The sequence below is a fragment of the Desmodus rotundus genome, chromosome 1, assembly GCF_022682495.2.
Source record: "Desmodus rotundus isolate HL8 chromosome 1, HLdesRot8A.1, whole genome shotgun sequence".
Taxonomy (NCBI): Eukaryota; Metazoa; Chordata; class Mammalia; order Chiroptera; family Phyllostomidae; genus Desmodus; species Desmodus rotundus.
Genome location: NC_071387.1, coordinates 146,543,672 through 146,567,721, shown reverse-complemented (window position 1 = coordinate 146,567,721; position 24,050 = coordinate 146,543,672). Strand labels below are relative to the sequence as shown.

At 42.5% G+C, this 24,050-nt stretch overlaps 1 protein-coding gene across 4 annotated transcripts in view; it reads left to right on the top strand.

Annotated features, from left to right (window-relative positions):
* MCC (MCC regulator of WNT signaling pathway) overlaps positions 1-24,050 on the top strand; it is a 393,316-nt gene that overhangs the window by 123,258 nt on the left and 246,008 nt on the right. Inside the window, exon 1 of one of the 4 annotated variants that reach the window (XM_024563293.3) lies at positions 15,325-15,944. The exons of the other annotated variants lie outside the window; for them this stretch is intronic. Within the exon in view, the coding sequence (XP_024419061.1) occupies positions 15,888-15,944 (57 nt within the window). The 5' untranslated portion in view covers positions 15,325-15,887. Of the gene's footprint in view, positions 1-15,324; positions 15,945-24,050 lie in introns of those variants that run through there. 4 annotated transcript variants of the gene reach the window in all.

Here is a 24,050-nt window from a genome sequence, read left to right as displayed (position 1 = left end):
GGATTTCTAGGGATAAGAAAGGGTAACCTCAGTGCCCAGTGGACAGGGAGTGGGCACTCTGTGATTTGAGGAAGGGGTTATTTACCAACTTAACCAGAATTATTCTTATTTTCCCATACTGGCACAGCCATACCAGCCCTGCTTTTCCCTTTGCCTAGTTGAGTGGAGGAGTATACAGCTTAGCCATTAAGAGGGCCATCAAGACCAGAAATGCTGAAGTACTTCAGAGAAGAGAAAGATCAGTATTAGAGCAAGATTTAAAGAGTTGTTAAGATTTAGATAAGTAAATGGGGCTAACACTCCAGAGAGGAGAAGGAAGAAGAGGAAAAGACATTGATGTGGGAATACACTTGGCAATTGTAAGAATAGAAGACCACCCTGGTGAAAGAAAGGTTTTGCGTTCAAGTAGTAAGAGATAAAACTGGGGAGGAAAAGTCCATCTATGAAAAACCTGCAGCTAACAGTACTCTGAACAGTGAAAAAAGTGAGGGTTTTCCCCACTAAGATCAAGAATAAGACAGAGATGTCTGCTCATTCTACTTCTATTCAACATTATACTGGAGGTGCTAGCCAGGGCAACTAGGTAAGAAAAATAAATAAAAGGTGTTGAGATTCCAATGGAAAAAGCAAAATGATCTTTATTTGCAGATGACATTATTTTATATATAGGAAGTACTAAGAAATCTACAAAAAAATATTAGAACTAACAAATGAGTTCAACAAGATTTCAGGACCAAGATTAACACATAAAAAACAGTTGCATTTCTATACATTATCAAAGAACAATCTGAAAATGAAATTTTAAAAAAAATTCAATTTACAATAGCTTTTAAAAGAATAACATACTTAGGAATAAACTTAACAAAAGAAATATAAGAGTTGTACCCTGAAAACTATAAAACCTCATTGAAACAAATCAAAGAAGGCCTATATAAATGGAAAGACATCCCATGTCTATGGATTGGAAGACTTAATATTGTTAAAATGTCAATATTCCCCGAGTTGATCTACATATTCCATTCATCCCTATTAAATCATAGCTGGCTTTTTTGCATATTGACAGACTGATCCTAAAATTCATATTGAAGTGTAAGGGACCCAAAATAACCAAAGCAATATAGAAAAAGAACAAATTTGGAGGACTCATATTTCCTAATTTCAAAACTTACTACAAAACAACAATAATCAAGACTGTACAATACTGGCAAAAGGACAGGCATATAGATCAATGAAACAGAATTGAAAGTCCAGAAATAAACCTGTAATTATGGTCAATTAATTTTTGAAAAGGGTGTCAAGATGACTCAATGAGGAAAAGAATAATCTTTTCAATAAATCATGCTGGGATAACTATCCACATACAAAAAAATAAAGTTGGATCCTTACATCACACTATCTTAAAAAATTAACTTGAAATGTATCATAGTATGAGCTAAAACCATGAAATTATTAAAAGAAAGTATAGAAACAAATCGTTATGACCTCGCATTAGGCAATAGTTTCTTAGATATAACACCAAAAACATAAACAACAAAAGAAAAAAGATAAATTGGACTTCATCAAAATTAAAAACTTTGGTGCTTCAAAGGACCCTATTAAGAAAGTGAAAAGGCAGTCAACAGAATAGAGGAAAATATTTGCAAATTTATATGAAATAAGGGTCTAGTCTCTAGTATATAAAGAGTTCTTACAACTTAAAAATAAAAAGACAACCCAATTTTTAAATGGGCAAAGGATTTGAGTAGACATTTCTCCAGAGAAGATATACAGATAGCCAATAAGTACATGAAAAGATGCTCTAACTCATCAATCATTAGGATAATGCAGATCTAAACCACAATGAGATACAACTTCACACTCACTAGGATGTCTATATACAGCCTCTCCCCATCAGAAAGTAGAGCATTCCTATCAAACCTTTTATAAACCAGGCTGGCATAAAGCAAAGAAGGAATTACCTTAGGACACTGTGAACTAATAGATGCACAAAATAAATTGAGATAAAGCACAGATGCTTACAGACACAGTTCAAAGCCATGGTGGCTTGATGCTGAGTTGCTGAGTGTAGTTCCCAGGGAAGGAGCTTGGCAGTGCCACCCTTGCTGCTCAGGATATGAGCTGCCACTATAATTGCCTACGGCAAAACAAATGCTGCATGCTATTTTTTGCTTTAAAAAAAACTGAAAATCTTCTTCAAATTTCTTGTAGTTAGCAAAAATAGGTACTAATGTAGGTCTTATGTAAAAGTGAAATGGCAGAAAGTGAACTTTAGAAAAGCGGGGATACCTGTGATCAAAAAGACAATATGGCCCTGGCTGGTGTGGCTCAGTGGATTGAGCACCAGCCTGCGAACTAAAGGGTTGCTGATTTGATTCCTAGTCAGGGCACATGCCTGGGTTGCAGGCCAGATAAGATCCCCAGTTGTGGGCACACGAGAAGCAACCACATATTGATGTTTCCCTTCCTCTCTTTCTCCCTCCATTCCCCTCTGTCTAAAATAAATAAAATCTTTTAAAATTCTATTATATTAGTGTATTCACAGACTTAAGGAATTGCAGAAAGGATGTGCACAGAGACAATATGTGTAGGTGAGGCTGTGGAGAAATTGGAACCCTCAAACATTGCTGGTGGAAATATGAAATGGTGCAACCGGTTTTGGTAAACAATTTGATAGTTCCTCAAAACATTAAACACAGAATTATCCTATTACCAAGCAATTCCATTCCTAGGCATATACCCAAGAGAATTGAAAACATGTATACAAAAACTTGCCTACAAATGCTCACAGCAACATTATCCATAATAGTCAAAAAAGTGGAAACAGGAGAACCAAGATGGCGGCGTAGGTAGACACACTGCGTCTCCTCGCACAACCAGAACTGACAGAACATCGAACGGCAAGGAAGTCTGACACCAAGGAAATAAAAAATAAACATTCATCCAGACTGGTAGGAGGGGCGGAGACGGGCACCCGGGCGGAGAGGACTCGTGTGGCCGTGGCGGGACCGAGACTGGCGGAGTGTGGGATGAAAGAGGCAGGCAGTCGGACCACTAGCAGACCCTTCGGCCCTACATTTGTGCACAGAGAAACTGAGAGGGCTGGACTCAGAGTGGCAGAGAACAGGGCAGGCAGAGCTGCGGGTAGCACTCCGAGGCCCCACACTCGCGCACAGATAAACCGGGACGAACTTCTGGGAGCAAAGCAGACCACTCAACCCAGGGCTCCAGCGCAGGGAAATAAAGCCTCAAACCTCTGATTGAAAACGCCCGTGGGGGTTGGGGCGGCAGCAGGAGAGACTCCCAGCCTCACAGGAGAGGTCGTTGGAGAGACCCACAGGGGCCTAGAGCGTGCACAAGCCCACCCACTTGGGAGCCAGCACCAGAGGGGCCCAGTTTGATTGTGGGTAGCAGAGGGAGTGGCGAAGTCCTGTGGAGAGTGGACCGGGCGCCATTGCTCCCTCTTGGCCCCTCCCCCACGTACAGCGTCACAGGGCAGCCAACAGCATTACCCTGCCCCTGTGAACACCTAAGGCTCCGCCCCTTAAAGTAACAGACATGCAAGACAAAAAAAAAAAAAGGCCCAAATGACAGAACACTTCAAAGCTCCAGAAAATATACAACTAAGCAACAAAGAGATAGCCAGCCTATCAGATGCACAGTTCAAAACACTGGTTATTAAGACGCTCACAGAATTGGTTGAATTTGTTCAAAAACTAGATTAAAAAAATGAAGGCTATGCCAAGAGAAACAAAGGAAAATGTACAGGGAACTAATAGTGATGCGAAGGAAACTGGGACTCAAATCAACGGTGTGGACCAGAAGGAAGAAAGAAACATCCAACCAGAAAAGAATGAAGAAACAAGAATTCGGAAAAATGAGAGGCTTAGGAACCTCCAGGACAGCTTGAAACGTTGCAACATCCGAATTATAGGGGTGCCAGAAGGAGAAGAGGAAGAACAAAAAATTGAAAACTTATCGGAACAAATAATGAAGGAGAACTTCCCCAGTCTGGCAAAGGAAATAGACTTCCAGGAAGTCCAGGAAGCTCAGAGAGTCCCAAAGAAGCTGGACCCAAGGAGGAACAAACCAAGGCACATCATAATTACATTACCTAAGATGAAACAGAAGGAGAGAATCTTAGAAGCAGCAAGAGAAAAGAACGCAGGTACCTACAAAGGAGTTCCCATAAGACTGTCAGCTGATTTCTCCAAAGAGACCTTACAGGCAAGAAGGGGCTGGCAAGAAGTATTCCAAGTCATGAAAGGCAAGGACCTACATCCAAGATTGCTCTATCCAGCAAAGTTATCATTTAGAATGGAAGGGCAGATAAAGTGCTTCTCAGATAAGGTCAAGTTAAAGGAGTTCATCACCACCAAGCCCTTATCATATGAAATGTTAAAGGGACTTATCTAAGAAAAAGAAGATAAAAAATATGAACAGTAAAAATGACAGCAAACTCATAGTTATTAACAACCACACCTAAAACAAAAACAAAAGCAAACAGCCAACAACTAGAGCAGGAATGGAACCACAGAAATGGAACTCACATGGAGGGTTATCAACAGGGGAGTGGGAGGGGGAGAGAGGGGGGAAAGGTACAGAGAATAAGCAGCATAAATGATAGGTGTAAAATAGACAGGGGGAGAGTAACAATAGTGTAGGAAATGTAGAAGCCAAAGAACTTATAAGTATGACCCATGGACATGAACTATAGTGGGGGAATGTGGGAGGGAGGGGGTGGGTAGGATGGAGTTGAGTGAATGGGGGGAAATGGGACAACTGTAATAGTATAATCAATAAATCTATTTTAAAAATTAAAAAAAAAAGTGGAAACAACTCAAATACCCATTAAATGATGAATGGATAAACAAGGTGTGGCAAACCCATACAATGGACTATTATTTGGCAATAAAAAGGAATAAAGTCCTGAAACATGCTTCAACATGGAAAAACCTTGAAAGCATGCTAAGTGAAAGAAGCCAAATACAAAGTATCACCTGTTGTTTTATTCCTTTTATGTGACATGTGCAGAATAGCCAAATCAATACAGACACTAAGTAGATTTGTGGTTGGGATGAATCCAGAGTAACTGCTAATGAATATAGGTTTCTTTGGGGGTGATGAAAGTGTTCTAAATTAGATCACGGTGACAATTGCTTAAGTCCGTGAATATAATACACTTGATCTTAGCCAAAAGGCCGAGAAGCGATGTGAATATACTGAAAAAACCACTGAGTTATACACATTGAAAGGTTAATTTTACTGTATGTGAATTATATCCCACTAAAGCTTATAAAAATATCTTTTAAAAGACTTACTTGTACAATGCCATGATTTTGGAGAAAATAGCTGGGCTGGAATATGCGGAATGATTTGGAGTTGAGCCATATCATGAAGTTGTAGTTACCAAATATAAAGAGACAAGGCCTGGAGGATGCTGCTTGCAGTAAAGTGCAGAGCAAGGAGAGAAGGAAGGGCTAAATGACTGGAAAAGGAGAGGAGGAAGGGAACTGGAAATGACTCAAGTTATTCCTTTAACGGAAACTACGATTCCTTTTACAGAAATTTCCAAGCTGAAATTAAAGCTGGGTTTTGGTGGAAAGTTCAGTTTTAGACATGGTTTACGGTGATGGCAAGACTTAATGAAAGTGTCTAGTAGTCACATGAAAAAACATTAATGTTAAACACAAATAAAGGTCATAACTAGAGATGCCAATTAAAGAGCATTTGCTTGGGAGAAAACTTTAACCTCAAGTGGCAATTGTGCAGAACAGCTAAGAATGGCTGGAAGAGGGAAGTTGACTTATCAGTAGAGTCAAAGAGCCTGCATCTCATGCCTCCAAGTGTCCCTGTAGGAAAATGCTACTATTTTAGCCCGTACACTGGTACTTCGTGGCTTCAAAATCTAGGATGAGGGCTTTCCCCAGCTCGTGCCTCAGGTCTTCCGTCTTCTCCCATCAGCTCAGTACAGTGCCAGGTGAACTCCTCCTTTGTTGTAAGGCCTATGAGCCATTATAGTATATTAATTATTTCTCTTCCCCTTTTGGTCCGCTGCTGCAACATTTTTTAACTAAAAGACAGTAATGGAATGATGCTGTTTCAACCTCCCAAAGAGGTCCAGAAATATCAGTGGCAGGCATTTGGAATTTATTTAATTGAAACATGTTTTCCATATTTCACTATATCTATTTTCATGTATCTATTTAATGTATATTTTTCATTTTCCTGTCTAGGAGATTCACCGTATGCAAGTACTCCTTGGGCAGATTTCAAACTTTTTTTTTTTAACTCTTTTGGATTTCCAAATCCTTAATATCCTCTGGTTATTTTTCATTTCCATAGATAATTTGATATAGTTTAAATAAAGTTGGAGAACAAATGAGTAAAGATTTTTGAAAAATACTCTGAATATTTAAAACAAGATAACACAGATTCTAAGTTTTGGGTTCCAAAACATCTTATCAGACCACAAAGAGGTTTTGAAGCATCATGTGATACTTGCATAAACTAGTGAATCTCAACTAGGAATTCCCCACTGATAATGTCAGGGGTATTGATGTCAATGATTTTAGGTTATTAGAATGACTAGCCTGGATGTGAGGCAGTTCGTGAAAGTGATTAACGAGACAGACAAACACCACAGGGGTGCTTCCTTAATGTTTGAGTTACATTTGCAGTTGGAGAAGGCTGGATTTTTGTTTGTTCTACGTGTGAGATTTAATCTGGAAATAGTTTTCAAGTATTTCTTTTCTTAGCAAATTTTAAACATGGACTAACCAATTATCTACTGCATTCCATCTATTTTACAGCATTAAATCATTAGGTCTAAAAGCAATGTAGCCAGTTTCATAAACAATAAGGTAAAGAACCAGCATGATGGGACAGACTTAAGTTACCAGTTTCGGGAGGGATCCAGTATGCTCGGAGTCTCTAGTCCAAGCTACGGGACTGAGTGAAGGGGCACAGTAACAGGACTAAAGCTCAGCGGTAGAAGTTAGGACTTTGGTTCAAGAACTCATCAGATAGTTCAGTAGAGAGGTTTTGGGCAATATGCTGCTCAAAAGTAATCTCCATGTTCTCTCTTGGTTTTTTTCACTTCCTAGTTACTATTCAATCTACACTAATGCAGCTTCTTCATCTCCATCACTTAATGAAATTGCTCCTCTCAAGGTCATCTCCAAGGATATGTCTTTGTTGTTAACCTTTTTGAACTCAGCAGCATTCCTCATACGTTGCCACTCTCCTTGAAACACTTGTCTCTTGGCATCTGTGATTTCACATCTTCAGTTTTTTTTTTTTCTTTCTTCCTTGGTGGATGCTTTTTCTTGGTCTTGCTGGCCGGTTCTCTTTCTCCACCAACCTGGAAATATTCAAGCATCTCAGTGACAAGTCCAGGGACTGCATCTTCGTACTCACTCTCTCCCTAAGTGACCTCATGTGTCCCCTGGCTTTCAACATCAACTATAAGGTATATGCTGATGACTTCCAAATCCATGTCTATTCTGACTCTCTCCTGAACCCAAAACTCATTTATCCAACTGCTGTTGACATCCTCTTAGATGTCAAATAGGAATCTCCAATCTAATGTGTCCAAAATTCTTCTAAACCCAGTCCTCCCCCACACCCAGTTGTTCAACCCCCAAACTGGTAGTCATTCTGATTCCTCTCTTTGTCATATTACCCGCACCCAATCGTTCACCAAGTCCTGGTCACTTGTATCTAAAAAATATATTTCAAGTTCATCCATCTCATCACTAGTTTGTTTCACTGAGTTTCAAGCCGTCGGCATTCTCTTACCGGGTGACTGCAATACAGGTTTCCCTGCTCTACTTGTATGGCACCACAACCCACTCTGTACATAAAGGCAAAGTTATCCTTTTTGTGGATTTTTTATTATGAAGATTTTCAAATATTTACAAATAGAGAGAATAGCATGAATGCCCATATACCTGTCACCCAACTTTAATAGTTATCAATTCATTGAAAACCACACCTATGTCCTTGCCTCCTCTAATATTTTGACACAAATCCCATAACATCATATCATTTCACTCCTAAATATTTCAATTTATATCTGTAAAAGAGAAAGACTCTTTTACAGTATAACCATAAGACCATTAACATATCTTAAAAATTAACAATAATTTTTAATATCAAATATCCAAAAGGTATATATCTAAATGTTTTATAAATGTCATAATTTTCTACAGTGAGGCTGTTTGAACCAAGTCTCCAATAGAACCACATACTGCAATTGCTTGAAATGTCTATAGGATTCCCCTTTCATTAATATCTCACTTGTTCACTACTTTTTACTTTTCCCCTCCTTGCAGCTCATTTGTTAAAGAAATCAGAATGCTTAGCCTATAAAGTTATAGTCTGGATTTTGCTGATTGCATCTATGTAATGTTACATGTTCTTTCCTGTTAACGACTGCTACGATGGCTTCATAGGTGGTATTTATTGTTCTATTAGAAGTCATGTGTTTGGTTGTTTGTCTTTTTGTGATATTAGTATCCATTGTGCTTTATACTTAAATTCATTAAGTCATTACAGGTTGCATAATATATATAAGGATATTCTAATTCTCTCAATTTATCAATTCATCTTCATTTATTCACAGGAATACTTCTATAAAGAAGGAACTTTCTTGTCTACATTTTTAGGTTACCTAGTGGTAAAGTTTGTATAGGAATAGATTCACCTTTTTTTTTTTAATTTATTGATTTTATAGAGAGAGAGGAAGAGGGAAATAGAGGAAAAGAGAGAAAAGCGGGGAGAGGAAGAGGGAAATAGAGGAAAAGAGAGGAAAGGGGGGAGAGAGAGGAAGAGAGAGAGAGGCCGATTTGTTGTCCCAGTTACTTACGCATGCATAGGTAGCCCCTTGTGTGTGCCTTGACCGGGAATCGAATGGCCTGTGGGGGTGGCACTCTAACCGACTGAGCTGCTTGGCAGGGCCAGGCTCACCTTTAAAAACATAAATCGGATTGTGTCTCTACCTGGCTTAAAGTCTCCCTGTGGCATCTCCGTGTGCCCAGAATAGAATCTGTGGCCTACGCATACCCTGCATTGTCTGGCTCCTCCATCATCCGTGTCATCGTGTTCCATCGTGCTGTCTACCTTTTAATTTAAATTTAAACTAAACATAAAACTTGACATGTGTGGACATTTATTGGAAAGGTATAGCCTTTTTCTGCCCCAAGATTTTTGCCCTTGCTCTTCCCTGCGCCCGGCCATGGTCCCCCACTCTCCGCCCAGTAGGCTTCTTCCTGACCTTCGTGCTGAAAGGTCATCTCCTCATCAAGGCCTCTCTGACTGCCTCATTTAAGAAGCCTACTCTCCCTCATCATAGCTTCTTTTGAATTCTTTTACAGCACCCATCACAAGCTATAACTGTCTTATTTATTTGTTTATTAATCACTTCCCACCCAGCACACTAGCTCTGTGAAAGGGACGATTTTTTCTGTCCCATACACCACTGAATTCTAAGGCACAACACAGTAACTGCACACAGTAGTTGTTTTTTTCCTTTTTGAATGAATGCCACAAACTTGCTCACCCTACGTCTCCTCACCTCTATAAATCGGATGGTGGGATGAGATAGGTGATTGTGGGATTTCTTCCAAGTTTTTAATGTTGTTCTCTAGGACATAGAGACCAAGACAAAGATCGTCTAGTGCAGTGCTTCCTGAATTCTTTATGGTGTGGCACCTGGAGCAAACCACGTCTGTGATGGGACAGGCCACCGAGACTTCCCGTAGGCTCCCAGACTGGGGCTCGCCCAGGCCTGGGAGAAGAGCTGGCCTGGTGACTGAGCAGAGGAGCTGAGAAAGGGAAAGCACTTCTAGACTCATGAGGGTGGGAGAGGGGCGTGGGCTTATAGATTTAGGGCAGGAAATCCTTTTGAGGGTATCTTTTCAGGCTCCCTGACTTTTATGAGCCTCAAGGACTGACAGGACTAGAACTTCCTGCTGTCTCTGCATTTTGAAATCTTCCTTTCCCCTGAAAAGTCATTTTCTTTTTTCAGGAAATCCTACCAATTTAGTGTTATTTCAAAGCATTCTCTTTTTACAATGCAAATACTTTGGGCTCAGATGAGGAGGTTATGAGTATTTTTCACCTTTGTGTGAATTAGCCTAACCAGACTGTTTTCTTCCTAAAATCTGAGGTATCAATGTTGTGTTTGGTTTAAGAGAGGCAAGGCAGGAAGAGGCAGTTTTGGAGTTTGGGTCCTTGTTTGGCTGGAGGAGGGCAGGCCTGACTCAGCATAGTGGACTGCTGTGGCAGGCGGGGTGGGGGGGGGGCTGGGGGGGCGGAGGCGGGCTTAGATACCCAGGAGTAGAGACAGGGGGCTTTGGCAGCCAGTCCCAAAGTTTCAGTCAATTTCCTTAATACTGGAGGTTTAAGACATTTACCCAAGATTGCTTCAATTAATCTGATGTTTATGACCAGTAGAGGGTACAGATGAAACCCAGAGTAACATTCCTGCTGTGTAGAAATCACCGAGGTCAGCAGCCACACACAGAGGGACCAGACTGCCCCCTACGAGCAGAAAGGCAACGCCAGTGTGCCTGTAGCGTACAACTGGTGCACAGACCCACCCACTCATCCAAACAGCAACTTCTGCTTTCCCAGGACTACGGCCCACTGCCTCCTCTTCCCCCAGAGACCAGACAGAAGAGACTCTGGAGAAGATAAGGCTCAGAAAGGAGGGGAAGCCGGGCCACAGGATGTTGTCAGGGCAGAAAGCAGGTTTTCCTCCTTCTCCCAGACTTGCTCCCTGATCTAGATAAATTCCCTTGCCACCTCCTGCCCATACTTCTGGATCGGATCCTACTCTCTGCTGAAGTAGAACTTGGAGAAGCTGTTCTGAAGGGATTGTGTTGAGGCAGCCACATTATGAAAGGATTTGTAGGCATGCACACTTATACACTTGGTAAAATATGGCGACCGCTAATCTTGAGACTTTTTTCTTATGAAATTGGAAATATACTTGGGACTTTATTCCCCTTTGGTGTGCTGAGATGACGTGCCAAGGAGCTCCTTGCATTTCTAATGTACTTAGAATATTGACTCAGTTGCATTCTTGTCTACAGCAGTATCTTAGCTTTCTTTTTTAAAAAAAGATTTTATTTATTTATTTTTAGAGAAAAGGGAGAAGAGGGAGGAAAAGAGGGAGAGAAACATCAATGTGTGGTTGCCTCTCACGTGTCCCCTACTGGGGACCTGGCCCACAACCTACGCATGTGCCTTGACTGAGAATTGAACCACTGACCCTTTGGTTCACAGGCAGGCACTCAATCCACTGAGCCATACCACCCAGGGATCTCAGCTTTCTTGATAGTAGAGATTCCCAGACTAAGAGGTAAAAAAAAATAAAATAAATTTTAAAAAATCACAAAACATTTAAATTGTAGCAAAAAGCCCTTCATTTCATGGAGTCTTAGATTAGAAGACAACTGATTTGGATCTCCCCTCACTGCATGAAACTGCTTCCCACTGGTTTCTGGTGTGTTGCACCAGCCATCAACCTACGTTTGAACAGTTTCAGGAGTGGGGATCACGACCACTCTGTTCTCTTTGTATGGACAATTTGTGGTCTTCTTTTCCTTAAGTTGGCATTTGATTTTAAGTTATCATTAGTCTTTTTTGCCCCTCCACAATCACACAGAGAGCATTAGATAACTATATTTTTTTAAGATTTTATTTATTTATTTATTTATTATTTATTTAGAGAGGGGGAAAGTAGGGAGAAAGAGAGGGAGAGAGACATCGAAGTGAAAGAGAAACACTTATCGGCTGCCTCTTGCACGACCCCAACTAGGGACCAGGCCTGCAACCTAGGCATGTGCCCTGACCCAGAACAGAACCAACGACCTTTTGCTTTGCAGATGGCACCAAACCAACTAAGCCTCACCAGCCAGGGCTGGATAACTCTTTAAATAAGTGCTATTAGTTATTGTGTATCTGTGAGGTCTTCTCTTTACTAGTCTATAAATTCTCCAGCTCTCTCAACTGTTCCTCATCTCCTAAGAAGGAGGATTAGAATCCTCCTCTTCCTCTCAAAGCCTACACCAAAACTAATCTCATAGGTTTTGTCCTTGGCTGTTTCCTTCCTTCTCTTTCCTCTCGATCTCCAGTGTTTCCCTTAGCCACAGACTACAGATAGGCCTATTCTACCCTCTGCTCAACATTGCTTACCTACTCTAAGAAACTATCCCATCTCCTGGCTTCTATCATCATCAAACTTATGGAAAGCATAGTGAATGGTTACCACCCCAATTCCTCCTCATTCCCTGAAGCAATCTGGTTCTGTCTCCTCAGTTTTGTAGAAATTTACCTTTGAAGGACATTTATGTCTTTAAAATGGACTTTGATAAGTCTTCAGGCCCTTCCTCACTCCCAAGCCCACTCTGTAGCATATAATATTTATACTGCTCCTTCCGTCTTGATAACATCTCCCTTAGACTCCCAGACTCAGAGTTCTCCTGGTTATCTTCCTATTTCTGTCAGTGGCCTTCCCCGCCACTTCCTCTTTTATTCTTTTGCCTCAATGAAAAAGACCTTCCTTAAGACAGTCCTCAGACCATTTGTCTTTTCTCTATCCTCTCTTCCTTGGCAACCATACTTTATTTCATGGTTTCACTTACTATTCTAATAGCTGTAACCCCCAACCTCCATCTCCATCCCAACCCTGAGTTATTTCTACAGCTCCATTTTAAGCTTCCTGCTAACATCTCCACTTGGGTATCCAGATGCCACCTCCAACTTGTAATGTCCTGAATGTAGTTTCCTTCTTAACCTATTTCTTCTCTGGAATCCCTCCTTCCTTTTTTGAGAACACTGCCCCAAATCCCATTCAGATAAGTTCCAGGTTTGCAAGTCATTTTTAAGTTCTTCTCTTTCCACCACAGTTTCTGTCTACTCTTTTTATAGAGTCTCACACCTGCCCCCTCCTGTCCATTTCCATTGCACCAACTTCCATCAGGCCCTGGAGCCTCTTGCTGGCTTGTTGGGGTAGTCTGCTGGGCAGGTCCGTTTCCCACTTTCAGTCTGCCACATTTACTGCTGCCAGATTATAGTGAGTTTGCATCTCGTGTGGGGGTTAAGTATTAAAGTCATTGTTGAAGAAGAAATCCCATATAGTTAACATTACTCTTTAAAATGCCTTATATTGGCCATAAAGTAGAATCTACAGACATATTGCTTCCTAATAAGTTTAACACTGCCAATTTTTCCTCCACTTTTGGAACAGATCACTTTTGGTTGAATACCAGATTCAGTCATTTGCTTGGTTTTAGGGGCCATCTAGTATGAAAAATATGTTTCTTTAAACATCTCAACTACTTTCTTTAAAAATGTTTTTGGGGGAGGGAGGGGGTTCGGCTGGGGTGGGGTGGAGGAATGGGGAGAAAAGGCATACAACTGTAATTGAATAACAATAAAAATTTTAAAAAATATGTTTTTAAAAATACTCAGCACTAGTTGATTGGAATTCGTGCTAGTTACTCATGGATATGATACAAATCCACTGTAATGTCTAAAAGCACAGCTCCAATCCTGTTATTTCTGTGCTCAAAAACATTTAGGGGCTCTCCATTGCCTATCAGACATCCCATTTCTTTTGCATGGTGTCCATGATCTGTCCATGATCTGGCTTCCACTCACCCATCTAATCCAGGCTCCATTCCAGAATGGAGTGTCCCCACACATGCTTTGCTCATTCCAGTCTCCACCACACTTTCCCTCACAATGGCCCCACTGCCTGGGATACCTTGTCCGTACTCCCCATTTCTGCTGGCTTCAGCCATTCTTCAGAAATCATCTCACATGCTGCCTCTCCTAAGATTCCTTTTACAGAGTCTTCTTCTCCAACCCAGCCCAGCCAAAATCCTATTTCCTCTTTCAGACTGCAGTCGACCTTCATTTGTACTGCTTTTACACTAGTATCATTTTCTACCTAGAATTTTTTTCTTTTATTTATGTTTTATGAGAATATAAACACCATGTTGGCAAGATTAGCGCTTGAGTCTTCTTTATATTTTTATATTCTTCACCATATCCATCTTCAAGCACACAGTCAGTTCTCAATAGGTTTCAATGAAAACATAAGTAAAATAATGTGGCTTCCCACCCCCTCCCCATGCAGAAGAGTTCCTCCCAGTGTGCCCTAGTCTGGCAGTGCCCCAGAAGGTAAGACCAGAGCTCCAGAAAAAGCAGCAAACTCTTCTTCATCCCAGTGGTGTCTCCGTCAGGCAATGAATGAACCCAGCAGGAAGGCAGATGGGCAAGAAGATATGTGCAAATGTCAAACTCTCTGCTCCTTCTTAAGGAGCAAAATAAACATCCTATTTAATTTAAAAAAGAGAGAGAGACTTTGGAAATTTACAATACAATGGCTTTTTCATAGAAGGCTTCAGGAAATGCCAAGGTCTGTTACTGGGGGCAGAGACTGTTCCCATTGTGTAGAGAGAGACTGATGAGGCCTCATAAGCAATCCCACAGAGCTACTGTTTTAAAGGATTAGACATGTTTCAGTGCATCTCAAGTTCAGTGGGACTTTAACCTTTATGGACAGAAAATCCCCTCCCGGACATGTTTCTAACTCAAGGCTAAAGGGAAGCTCTGATTTCAGAAGTCTACTGGATATAACAGCCCCTTAAATCTTTTCTGATTCATATTGCAAGCCCCAGAGATACAAATCTAGCTCTGCTCAGATAAGCAGTAAGATTTTAAAGGAAGGTCTGGGGGTTGAAGAGGATAGATAATGTAACATTTTTAAGGATCGTCTGGGGGTTGAGGACGATAGGATATTTGAGCTTGTCTTACATCTTTCAAGGGATAGGGCACCTTACTCTTTATTATAGACATGCAGAAAATGTAATCTGTCCCCAGCGACAGAGAGGGAGTTTGACAGTGAATTTACACCCTCAGTGTTGACTTTAGACTGATCAGGGAAAATAACCGCGCTACACTCTTGTAAAACCTTAATGTACCATGGGAAGTGCACAGCATGGCTTGATGTACAGTGTTCAGATTTGTCCTGACGTTACTGAATCGTGGAAAGTGGCTTCCAGGAAGGAAGGGATCTTTTTGTTTTTAATTTTACAATTACTCTGGTGGCTTTTCCCCTTTCTCCTCTCCTTCCTGGACTTAGATCCTGTAATCAGTAACGTGGAGAGCTCTCCGTGCACCGTCTTGTCTGCTCTGCCTCCTACGGCTCCCCCGCCCTCCCTCCCGCTTTTCTCTTTCTGGCCCCGCCTCCTCCGCGCACTCCGTAGCCAGCAGCTAGACAGCTGTGTTCAATCAGAAACCACTTACAACTCCAGACGATTCAAAAGGGAAACTTCGGCGTGAAGTGCAGCTCCGCTCGGGCTCTTTCTAGCTTTCTTTCCTTCCCAGGAACCCGAGGAGAGATTTCCCTCGTCCAGCCGCCCGGGTTTCCTCGGGAGCTTGACGAAGCCCTCTAGGGCGTGGGATCCTGCTGGGAGGCGCCCTCCGACCTGGTCGTGGGGATTGGCGAGGCTCCGTAGGAGTGGCGAGGCGGCGCGGAGGGTGGCACTGCTCCGGGACCCGGCGGTGGGCGCGCGCGGGCGGGTCCCCGTGCCGGCTCGGCCGCTGCAGCAGCTGCGAGCTTGCCACGCCACCCACCCTCCTGCAGCAATGGCTCGCCGGTGAAACTGTGAAACAGTCAACGCGAGCTGACTCTGTTCCTTTTAGGAATACTAGCATCCTTCGTTTGGGCTTCACCACTGTCCTGGGTGAACATGGCCGTGTAGATTAAAATGTGCCAGGAGCGACCAAGCGGTGCATATCGAGCCTGTTAAGCCTAACTCACAAGCTCCGAGACCTGGAGGAGGAGGAGCTCAGCTCTGAAAAGTGCAGTCATGAATTCTGGAGTTGCCATGAAATACGGAAACGACTCCTCCGCCGAGCTAAGTGAGGTAAGAAACAGCTGAGGTTGGGAGCTCTGGTTTCGTAGGCATTTTCTTTTCGACAACTCACCCCCCCCCCCCAGCCCTACACCCCACCCGCCTCGCACTCCCAATCTAGAGGAAGCGCAATTAAAGATTAATAGATTTTCTGGATCTTGTTTTAACTTGTAGTTACTCAGGGAATGACCTGAACTGGCTTGATATTTCAGTCTGAAACGAGTGGCTTAGAAAAAAAAACAAGCTCTCTCACCACGCCACCAAGGCGTTTTACTCTACGCGGTCTTGGACCCTGCCCCTTCCCACCCATTTCCCCCAATTTATGTACAACATTCCTTTTCGTATTCGCAAAATATATGGGGATCCCAGCTGAGCTTAAGACGGTGGTAACTAATTTGGTGGGGCTGGGGAGCTCATTGGATTATTAAATCTACCACTTGGCTCCCACGTGTGATGCGTTTGGTTAAATTCAGTCAAGGTGGTCTCTCCGCTGCGGAGATGAATGACTCGCGCTAGGGAGGGGAGTGGGGAGGAAGCACTGCAAAGCCCTTAGAACTTTATTTCCTGCCCGGGACTGAACTCCTGAGCCTTTGAGGCGAGCGCATTTGCAATTCCTGGCTCTCACTGTAGCATATTCACTTGAGTGTTTGAGACCTGCTTTGAAATTAAAGGTTACTTCAAACGGTATGCAAATATGTGAACAGTAAGATGCTCAAAGCCACCTTTTTGATGACTTTAGGGATGCCTGGGGTGCATCCCCTGCCCCCAAGTCTTTGAAGACCTGAAAAGTAGAGATGGAAGCCTACAGAAGTGCTCAGAGAGAGGAGAAAGTCTGAGATGGGTGTCTGCAGACTTTCTGTGGGCTTTCCTCTTAGCACAGTCACTGATCCCTTTCTGGGAGCAAAAGTAGAGTAAATAGTCTGTGCTTATTGAGTATGGCTGAAGAAAGGAAAGGGGAAGAAAAGGAGACCCCTGTAAAAACAGCCGGAAGGCAGATAGAGGTGATGTCAGCTTACTCACCGCGACGGGAAAATGAAAGGATAGAGTCCTCACTGGGGTTAGAGGGCTGGTGATGGGGAAAGCAGAAGGGTGTAGACGGAAACCGAGTAGGTCTGCGGCGAGTACCCAGCAGGGAATGCTGTCGCCCCAGCCTGGTGCTCTCAGTATCTCACTGGAGTGCGGTGCCTGCTCGGGTTTGAAATAGCATTTTGAGGTGTTGGTGGAATGAGGTAGAGGTATTTCCTATTCCCTGTGCTTTCCCTTGTGATGTAGAAGATGGGAGATAGAGAATAGGGCTTTATTGAAAAACGGTAGGTGGTGGGAAAGGCTAGAAGACCTAAGTGATGTTTTAAATGCAGGGAGAGGTTTCAGATCAAAATAGAACCCGGGACCCTGCTCCATTACTAACACTATTTAAGGAGAAGCCTTTTTGAATTGTCTACTAAGGTTATTTAAAAATCAAAAACGAAAGGCATAGATCCTGCAGAGAGTCTTGTCCAGGCCCTTCACTTTGTTTATTTCTATCTGGCAGCTTTCACACTTTCACCTGGCATGTGCTGGTCAATTACCTCTGTTTAAAAAAATGAATCACTGATTTAGGGACAAATGTGGCTAGAAGGCTGAGTGGAGAGAGAGGAGACCTGGGTTGACTTTAATAGTGTTGGCACGGTCAGGGAGTATATTAGATTAACTGAATTATCTATAAAACACAGGTGGGGGGTAAAACTCCATCCTGTGTCTTGGATGCCCTGTTTATTCACTCCTTAGAGCAATAATATTTCAGCATTACAGGACGTAGTTATGTCCCTAAGGAAATAAACAAGTTTCTGCCCCAACCATATGCTTTACCAAATACTCTTTCCTTTTTCTCAGTGTTTGCACATTCATTTCTTCTTTAGAGCCTTCTTTTTAGGCTCAGTGATTTAGTGACCCCTGCAATCCTAGTTTCCCTGAAGATTGAGTAGTTGCAACCCAATGTAGGGGTAGTTATTTTTAGCTTTTGTACATATTCTAAATTACAGTATCTGTCAAGAGAATTTGTAAGGCAAAGGGGTGTGTGCCGGGGGGCATACCTTGCAGACCCTAAATCTTAGTTCAGCTTTCCACGGGCAATAATCATCGCTTGTTCTATAATATCTGTAGATCAGTTTTCATATGGACCCACAGGTCCAACACACTTGTATCTCTCACTTTAGGTCTTTGGTATAAAGGAGATTTTCTTCTTTTCACTGTAATTTGTCTCTTAAACACTGGTTTTGCCTTAACATCTTGGAGGGCAAAGGTGTCGTCCTCTTTTGATGGTTGGTTCCTCCTCCTCACCTGGAAGCAGAGCTAATAAAATCGCTCAGGGGCCTCTTTAATGCCATACCTCTGCTGGGCCAGCAGACTCAACACCACCTAGAGGTCACCCCGGGGTCAGATTCAGCCTGATGTTCACCAGGCATTTCACCGGCAGGAAAAACTCTAAAAGGGCTCAGCATTCTCCTGGGTATTACAAACAAGAGGCCTCTCTTATTGGCATTGGTTTCTGAGCTTATCCCTTCTGCAAGGGTTCTCTAGCTGTAGGACTCACTGACTCTTTGACAATAATGTTGACACTGACTTTATAACATCCTGAACAAGGGGATTTGGCTTGAATCCACTTCTGGTTGTAGTCTGCTGGACTTTTTCGTGAGAACAGCAGGTTTTGGTCAACAATTCAGGTGTTAACCCTGCCTGCTGTGCTCCAGGGAGGCTTGGTCACAAGAGAGGGAGGAGAGATTGGGAGTGAGAGATACGTGAGGAGACTGAGAGCTGGGTGTTGGGCTTGAGGTATTTTGCATGTGTGAGGACCTTAAGAGGAAAACAGGAAGTTCATGAATGTGTTCCTTTCGTGTCTTTAGTTTGAACAATAGCTATTCAAGATCTTGTGAGGTGATTATAGGAGATATTAAAATGCCCTCTACCTATGGACATTCAAAACATTTTTATTTATCCTTGACCACAAATGGCTTATGTCAAGTGTGGACACTTTAACCGAAGCAAACTAGTCCTTAGCATTAACAAAGGTAATTCAAAAGGAAAATTTGAGAAGCGTGAAGTGGCTATTTTTTTCCCTTGGCTATTAGCTGTCCTTATCAAAGACTCAGAGGATGTTTTTCTTTTTCTAATGGGAGCTTAAGGAAGGACTTCAACAGCAGCCAAATCAAAAGTACTTGGAAAATTCACTCTTCCTCCTCTGTAGTCCAGAAGCTGAAAGGACACACCGCCAGCAGCGTCAGACTGCGTTCGCCCAAACCTTGTCCAGGGAAGGCTCCTAAACCTTCTTCCTCATCTCCGTGGATTTTCAGTTAGCAGTTAATTCTCTTTGTCTTGGTAAAACCTGTGGGGCCAGTGCCTATAGTTTACCCCCGTGTCTCACTCACATCTCTTGGTTCTTAGAGTAATTCGGACTTTGGGAAGAAGATGTCTTACGGTGCAGCATTACCGAGTGTGACTTGAATTTACTCATATTGACAGACTAGCTGTCCACTCACTATGCTTGTCTGGAAGACCACTTCCCATTTATGTAGCAACATAAAAATTTACCTTTAAGAGTTTGTTCTTTTCTGACAACTATGAAAATCTCTAGGAATGAAAAACATATTCTTTCATAATTCAGAGAATACTTTGTTCAAAGCCATTAACTTAACATTTTTTGTTTTTTTAAACATTAAACAATGAACAGATAAAATGATCACATCACTATTTATTTTGAAACCCTAGTTGCCCTGGAAATTGTATTTCCCTAACTCTCTCCTTATCACATTATTCAAAGCCTCTTTCATAAGATTATTTCACTCCTGAACATAGGCTATAGAGGCCACTCCCTGCTTCCACCAGTTTACTTGTTGAGTGGCTGCTTAAACCCCCATCTGCACTGATACTCTAACTGAGGAGTTGATTTGTATGGGAGAAAATTGCTCTCTACGTACATTATCCTGTATGACTATCTCTGAGTGGCCATCTCACAGATGTACTCACAAATGTACTTACTGAGCTTGAGCAAGTTACACAATATTGGAGTTGGAAGGGCCAAGCAATCACCTGCTGTTCCCACACCCCTTTGTGCTTCTTCATCCTCCTTTGTCTCTATAGAATCTCACTTCATTGTAATGAGGTGTTTGAAGTCTACCTCAGCCACAGACTAAAAGCAGTGGAAGGGCAGTAGCAAGACCTGTCAGAGTCTGGCACATAGTAGGTGTTTCAGGAATGTTTGATGAATGAACACCTTGCCTCTTCTCTCCCTTTCTCTTTTTATAAATATAGAATTTGAAGAAATTATTTAAGAGGCTTTTTGGCTGTGTGACAAACTGCCCCAAAATGTAGAGAGTTAAACTGACAATCTTATTTGCTCGTGATTTTGCAATTTAAGGGCCGAGCTCAAGAGGCAGGACCTGTGTCTGTGACGACAGCTGGAAGACCCACTTCCACACTGGCTTGATCACACGGCTGGCGAATCAGTGCTGGCTGTGGCCTGGGAGGTCTCCTCAGTGCTCTTGGATGGGGCCTGCCCGTGTGCCTGCTTGGGTGTCTTCTCCCGCATGGCAGCCGGGCTCCAAGAAGAAGGAGGTGGAGGCTGGCAGTTCTTTTAAAATGTAGGACTGAAAGTGACACCAGGTCACCTCTGTGTGCTCTGTTGGTCAGAACAGCTATCTGTGCTTAGCCCAGCTTCAAAGGGTGTACAAATAGATCTTACCTCTCCAAGAAGGGTGTGACAAAGAATTTACAACCATTTTTAATCGACTCCAGAGGCCACAAAATGACAGAAGCTTGTCTAAAACCCTGGTCTCTTAATCCCCAATGCTTGGCAATAGGTTTTGTTGGTATGCCCTTTAGCTATTAACTCATTGGTTGGTGATAGCTAACACTTTCTGTTTCCCAGGTATTGACCTGCCCCATTGTCAAAAAACCAATGAGAGCCCTGACTGGTGTGGCTAAGTGGATTGAGTGTCGTTCCACAAACTGAAAGGTCACCAGTTTGATTCCTGGTCAGGGCATGCTTGGGTTGCTGGCCAGGTCCCCAGTCAGGGGTGTGCGAGAAGCAACCGATTGGTATTTCTCACATTATTTCCCTCTTTCCCTAAAGTTAAATAACTAAAATCTTCTTAAGAAAACCCCTATTAGATGCTTTCTATTATGTCCATGTTACAGGTACAGAAATTGAGGCATAAAGAGGTGAAAACATGTACCAAGATCGTACAGACTGTAAATGGTGGTGTTGGGAGTTGAGCCCGGCCCACTGTTTGTGTGGGGCTTCCCTTCATACGTTTCTGCAGCTGCTCTCCGCTTTTGACTGCATGTTCCCAGGGAAGAGTATTTTAATGGGTTGACTAAAAAGTTCGTTTGTTTTTTTCCATAAGATGGCTCTAAGTAGCACTTAGTGGTCTTGAATTTACTCAAAACAATTTTGTTAGATTGTATTGTGACAGCTGCCATATCAAAGTGCATTTTTTAAAAAATCAAAGTTTGTGAAGTTTTGTGTAGCCATTTTAATATTGAAGATGGAAGAAAATATGCAACATTTTAGGCATATTATGCTTTATTATTTCAAGAAAGGTAAAAACAAATGGAAAAAAAAAAAAGATTTGTGCAGTGGATGGAGAAGGTGCTGTGACTGATGGGATGTGCCAAAAGTGGTTTGTGAAGTTCCGTGCTGGGGATTTCTCGCTGGAGGATGCTGCACAGTCAGGTAGACCAGTTGAAGGTGATAGCGATCAAATTGAGACATCAATTGAGAACAATCAGCATTATACCATGTGGGAAATAGCCAACATACTCAAAATATCCAAATCAATAGTTACTGGTAAAAATGAAAAATGTGTCTTTTATTTTATGGAAAATACTAAACGGACTTTTCAGCCAACCCAATATTTAATAAGCCTGTTTGACTTGACTTGTATTGTAATGTGTATTCAATACCCAGATAAATGGTTTTGATAAAAATGACATGGATATGATTAAAAGGGTATGGGCAAGTGGCTGAGGAATTCTAGGCATTCGAGAGCTCTAAAAGCAGGTTTGTCCATAAGAAATCGGGTGATCCTCACCCAGAAGGGCTTTCCGTCTGTCCCCTGTGTACTGCAAGGGAGATGGGGGCACGGAGACCTCCTTCCCAAAGTGTGTGCATTCAGAGGCAGAGGAAGAATTAGTGCTTCGAAGGACAATAGGCTGCCCGTGTCAACAATTAGGGTTCTGCCACCCCTGCAGTTAGGGCTCTAGGCTCCTACTGCATACAGCTGGCTCAGTCACTGCGGGTTGCAGAGTGCTGGGATTGGTGAAAAAAGCCAGGGAAGCCATTGAGATCGGCAGCTGGGGCTACATGGCGAGGCAGCAGCTGGAGACCAGGTCTGAGGAAGCACTCAGCACGTGGCGGTGAGGCCAGGTGTCAAACCCAGCCCGCAAGGGGAAGTAGATCAAGTGTGGCTGGAACCAGGTGGCAGTCAAAGGTGCAGGAAAAAGGAGAAATGTGGTGTGAGAATAGGAGGTTAGTGAAAGACCAGCAGGTGGTCAGGAACTAAGAGGGCCACAGAAGACCTTGACTCTGAGGAAGCACTTTGGCCAATTGGAAAGTTTTAAAATTAATTCCAAGACACTTTCATATTAAGGAAGTGCAGTGCTTACGGGACTAAGGCTACCAGATTTGAGGTGCCAGAACTTTAAGTGGGGGTACCCGTCTAGAGTAGGGACTGTGGTGGTAAACTCAAGGGTGCTGTTTTAACAGCTACCTGAAGCCAATTTACCGAATGTGAGTCACGTGATGGCTTCTTCCAAAGTCAGACCTGTGACTGGAAGGTAAAACCTGCATTTATAGCACAATTAAGAAGTTGTTGATGAGCAAAGATCACAAATTTAGTTTTTGATCAAAGAAATCAAATTTCACAAAACCAAGATTACATTTTAAATAATCTCTAGGTTCTGGGAAACAGGTTTGTGTTGGCGAGGTTACAGAATCAGACAAGCTGAAAAAAAACTCAGGAAATTGATAGATAATAGTTAGAACATGGATTTTTAATTTTTTTTTTTTTTTACATCAACAAGGGGATGTCATGGCAGAGCTAAATTCCATGCAGTCATTTTCTTGAACTCCCCTAACCCCACCCAGATTCCTGGCGGTGGTATCTTTCACTCTTGAAAGAAACAGGAGAGAATAACATGAATTGCACAGATAAACAGTTCAATTTATAAAGTAAATATTTACTGGGAGCACAGAGCTATCCTCTTTTTCTAGCAAATGTTCCTTTTCTGTTGCTGAACACAAAGAGCATTATCGTAAGGGGTGACTGAGGTTGTAAAGGAATTTATATATGCAAATCTTTTGAGTGATTTCTTGTACTCAGCAAAGAAATAAAACCTTGAGTCTTTTTGGGGGGGGGGGGCGGGGGCGGTGAATCCAGAATCAGCAGCTGTTGATTCTGCTGCCATACAAAAAAGCTATAGGTTTGGGTGTTTGTTAACTTTGTAAATGAACAACCAAAGCCTGCTGGGCTGCTGGGCTGGGAAAATTGTGTACCTAAAGCTACTCAATGCTTTGGTTGGTAGGATACTTGGAGGCAGAAATTTTGCATCATAAGGTTTGATCAGTGCTTGGAAGGTATGATGGGACATATGGGGCCAGAGATAGAAATGCATCTTAAGCCAAAGGCTGCAGTATTTGATTACTGGAGAACAGAAAGTTTCACAAAACCTCTGTGTGTGCACGTGTGTCAGTTAAAGACTAGCTGGATTGTGAGAAATATTGAAGCAGTTGTCAAGGGAAGAATGCCAACATGGAAAAAGGTTGCCTGGCAATTAGGAAAGCAGTGGAGGCCTCTGGTTGGTTGCAGGGTAAGAGTGGGAGTAATTGCTTGTCTCTGTTTCCTATGGGTTGTATGGACTTGTCCATAGAATACGTGGCACACGTATGAATACTTGTTTCTGCCTGGCCCCTCCCAGCCTCACAGGTTAGTTGTTCTTTGTTTCATCCGTGTCCAGAACTTACTGTAGTGATCCCCAGCCTCCTTGGAAGACCATGAGATCTTCGAAGGCAGGGACAGAGTAACCCCTCACTGTATTGCCAGCACCTTGTCAAAATTCGACATACTAGGGCATCCACAGACT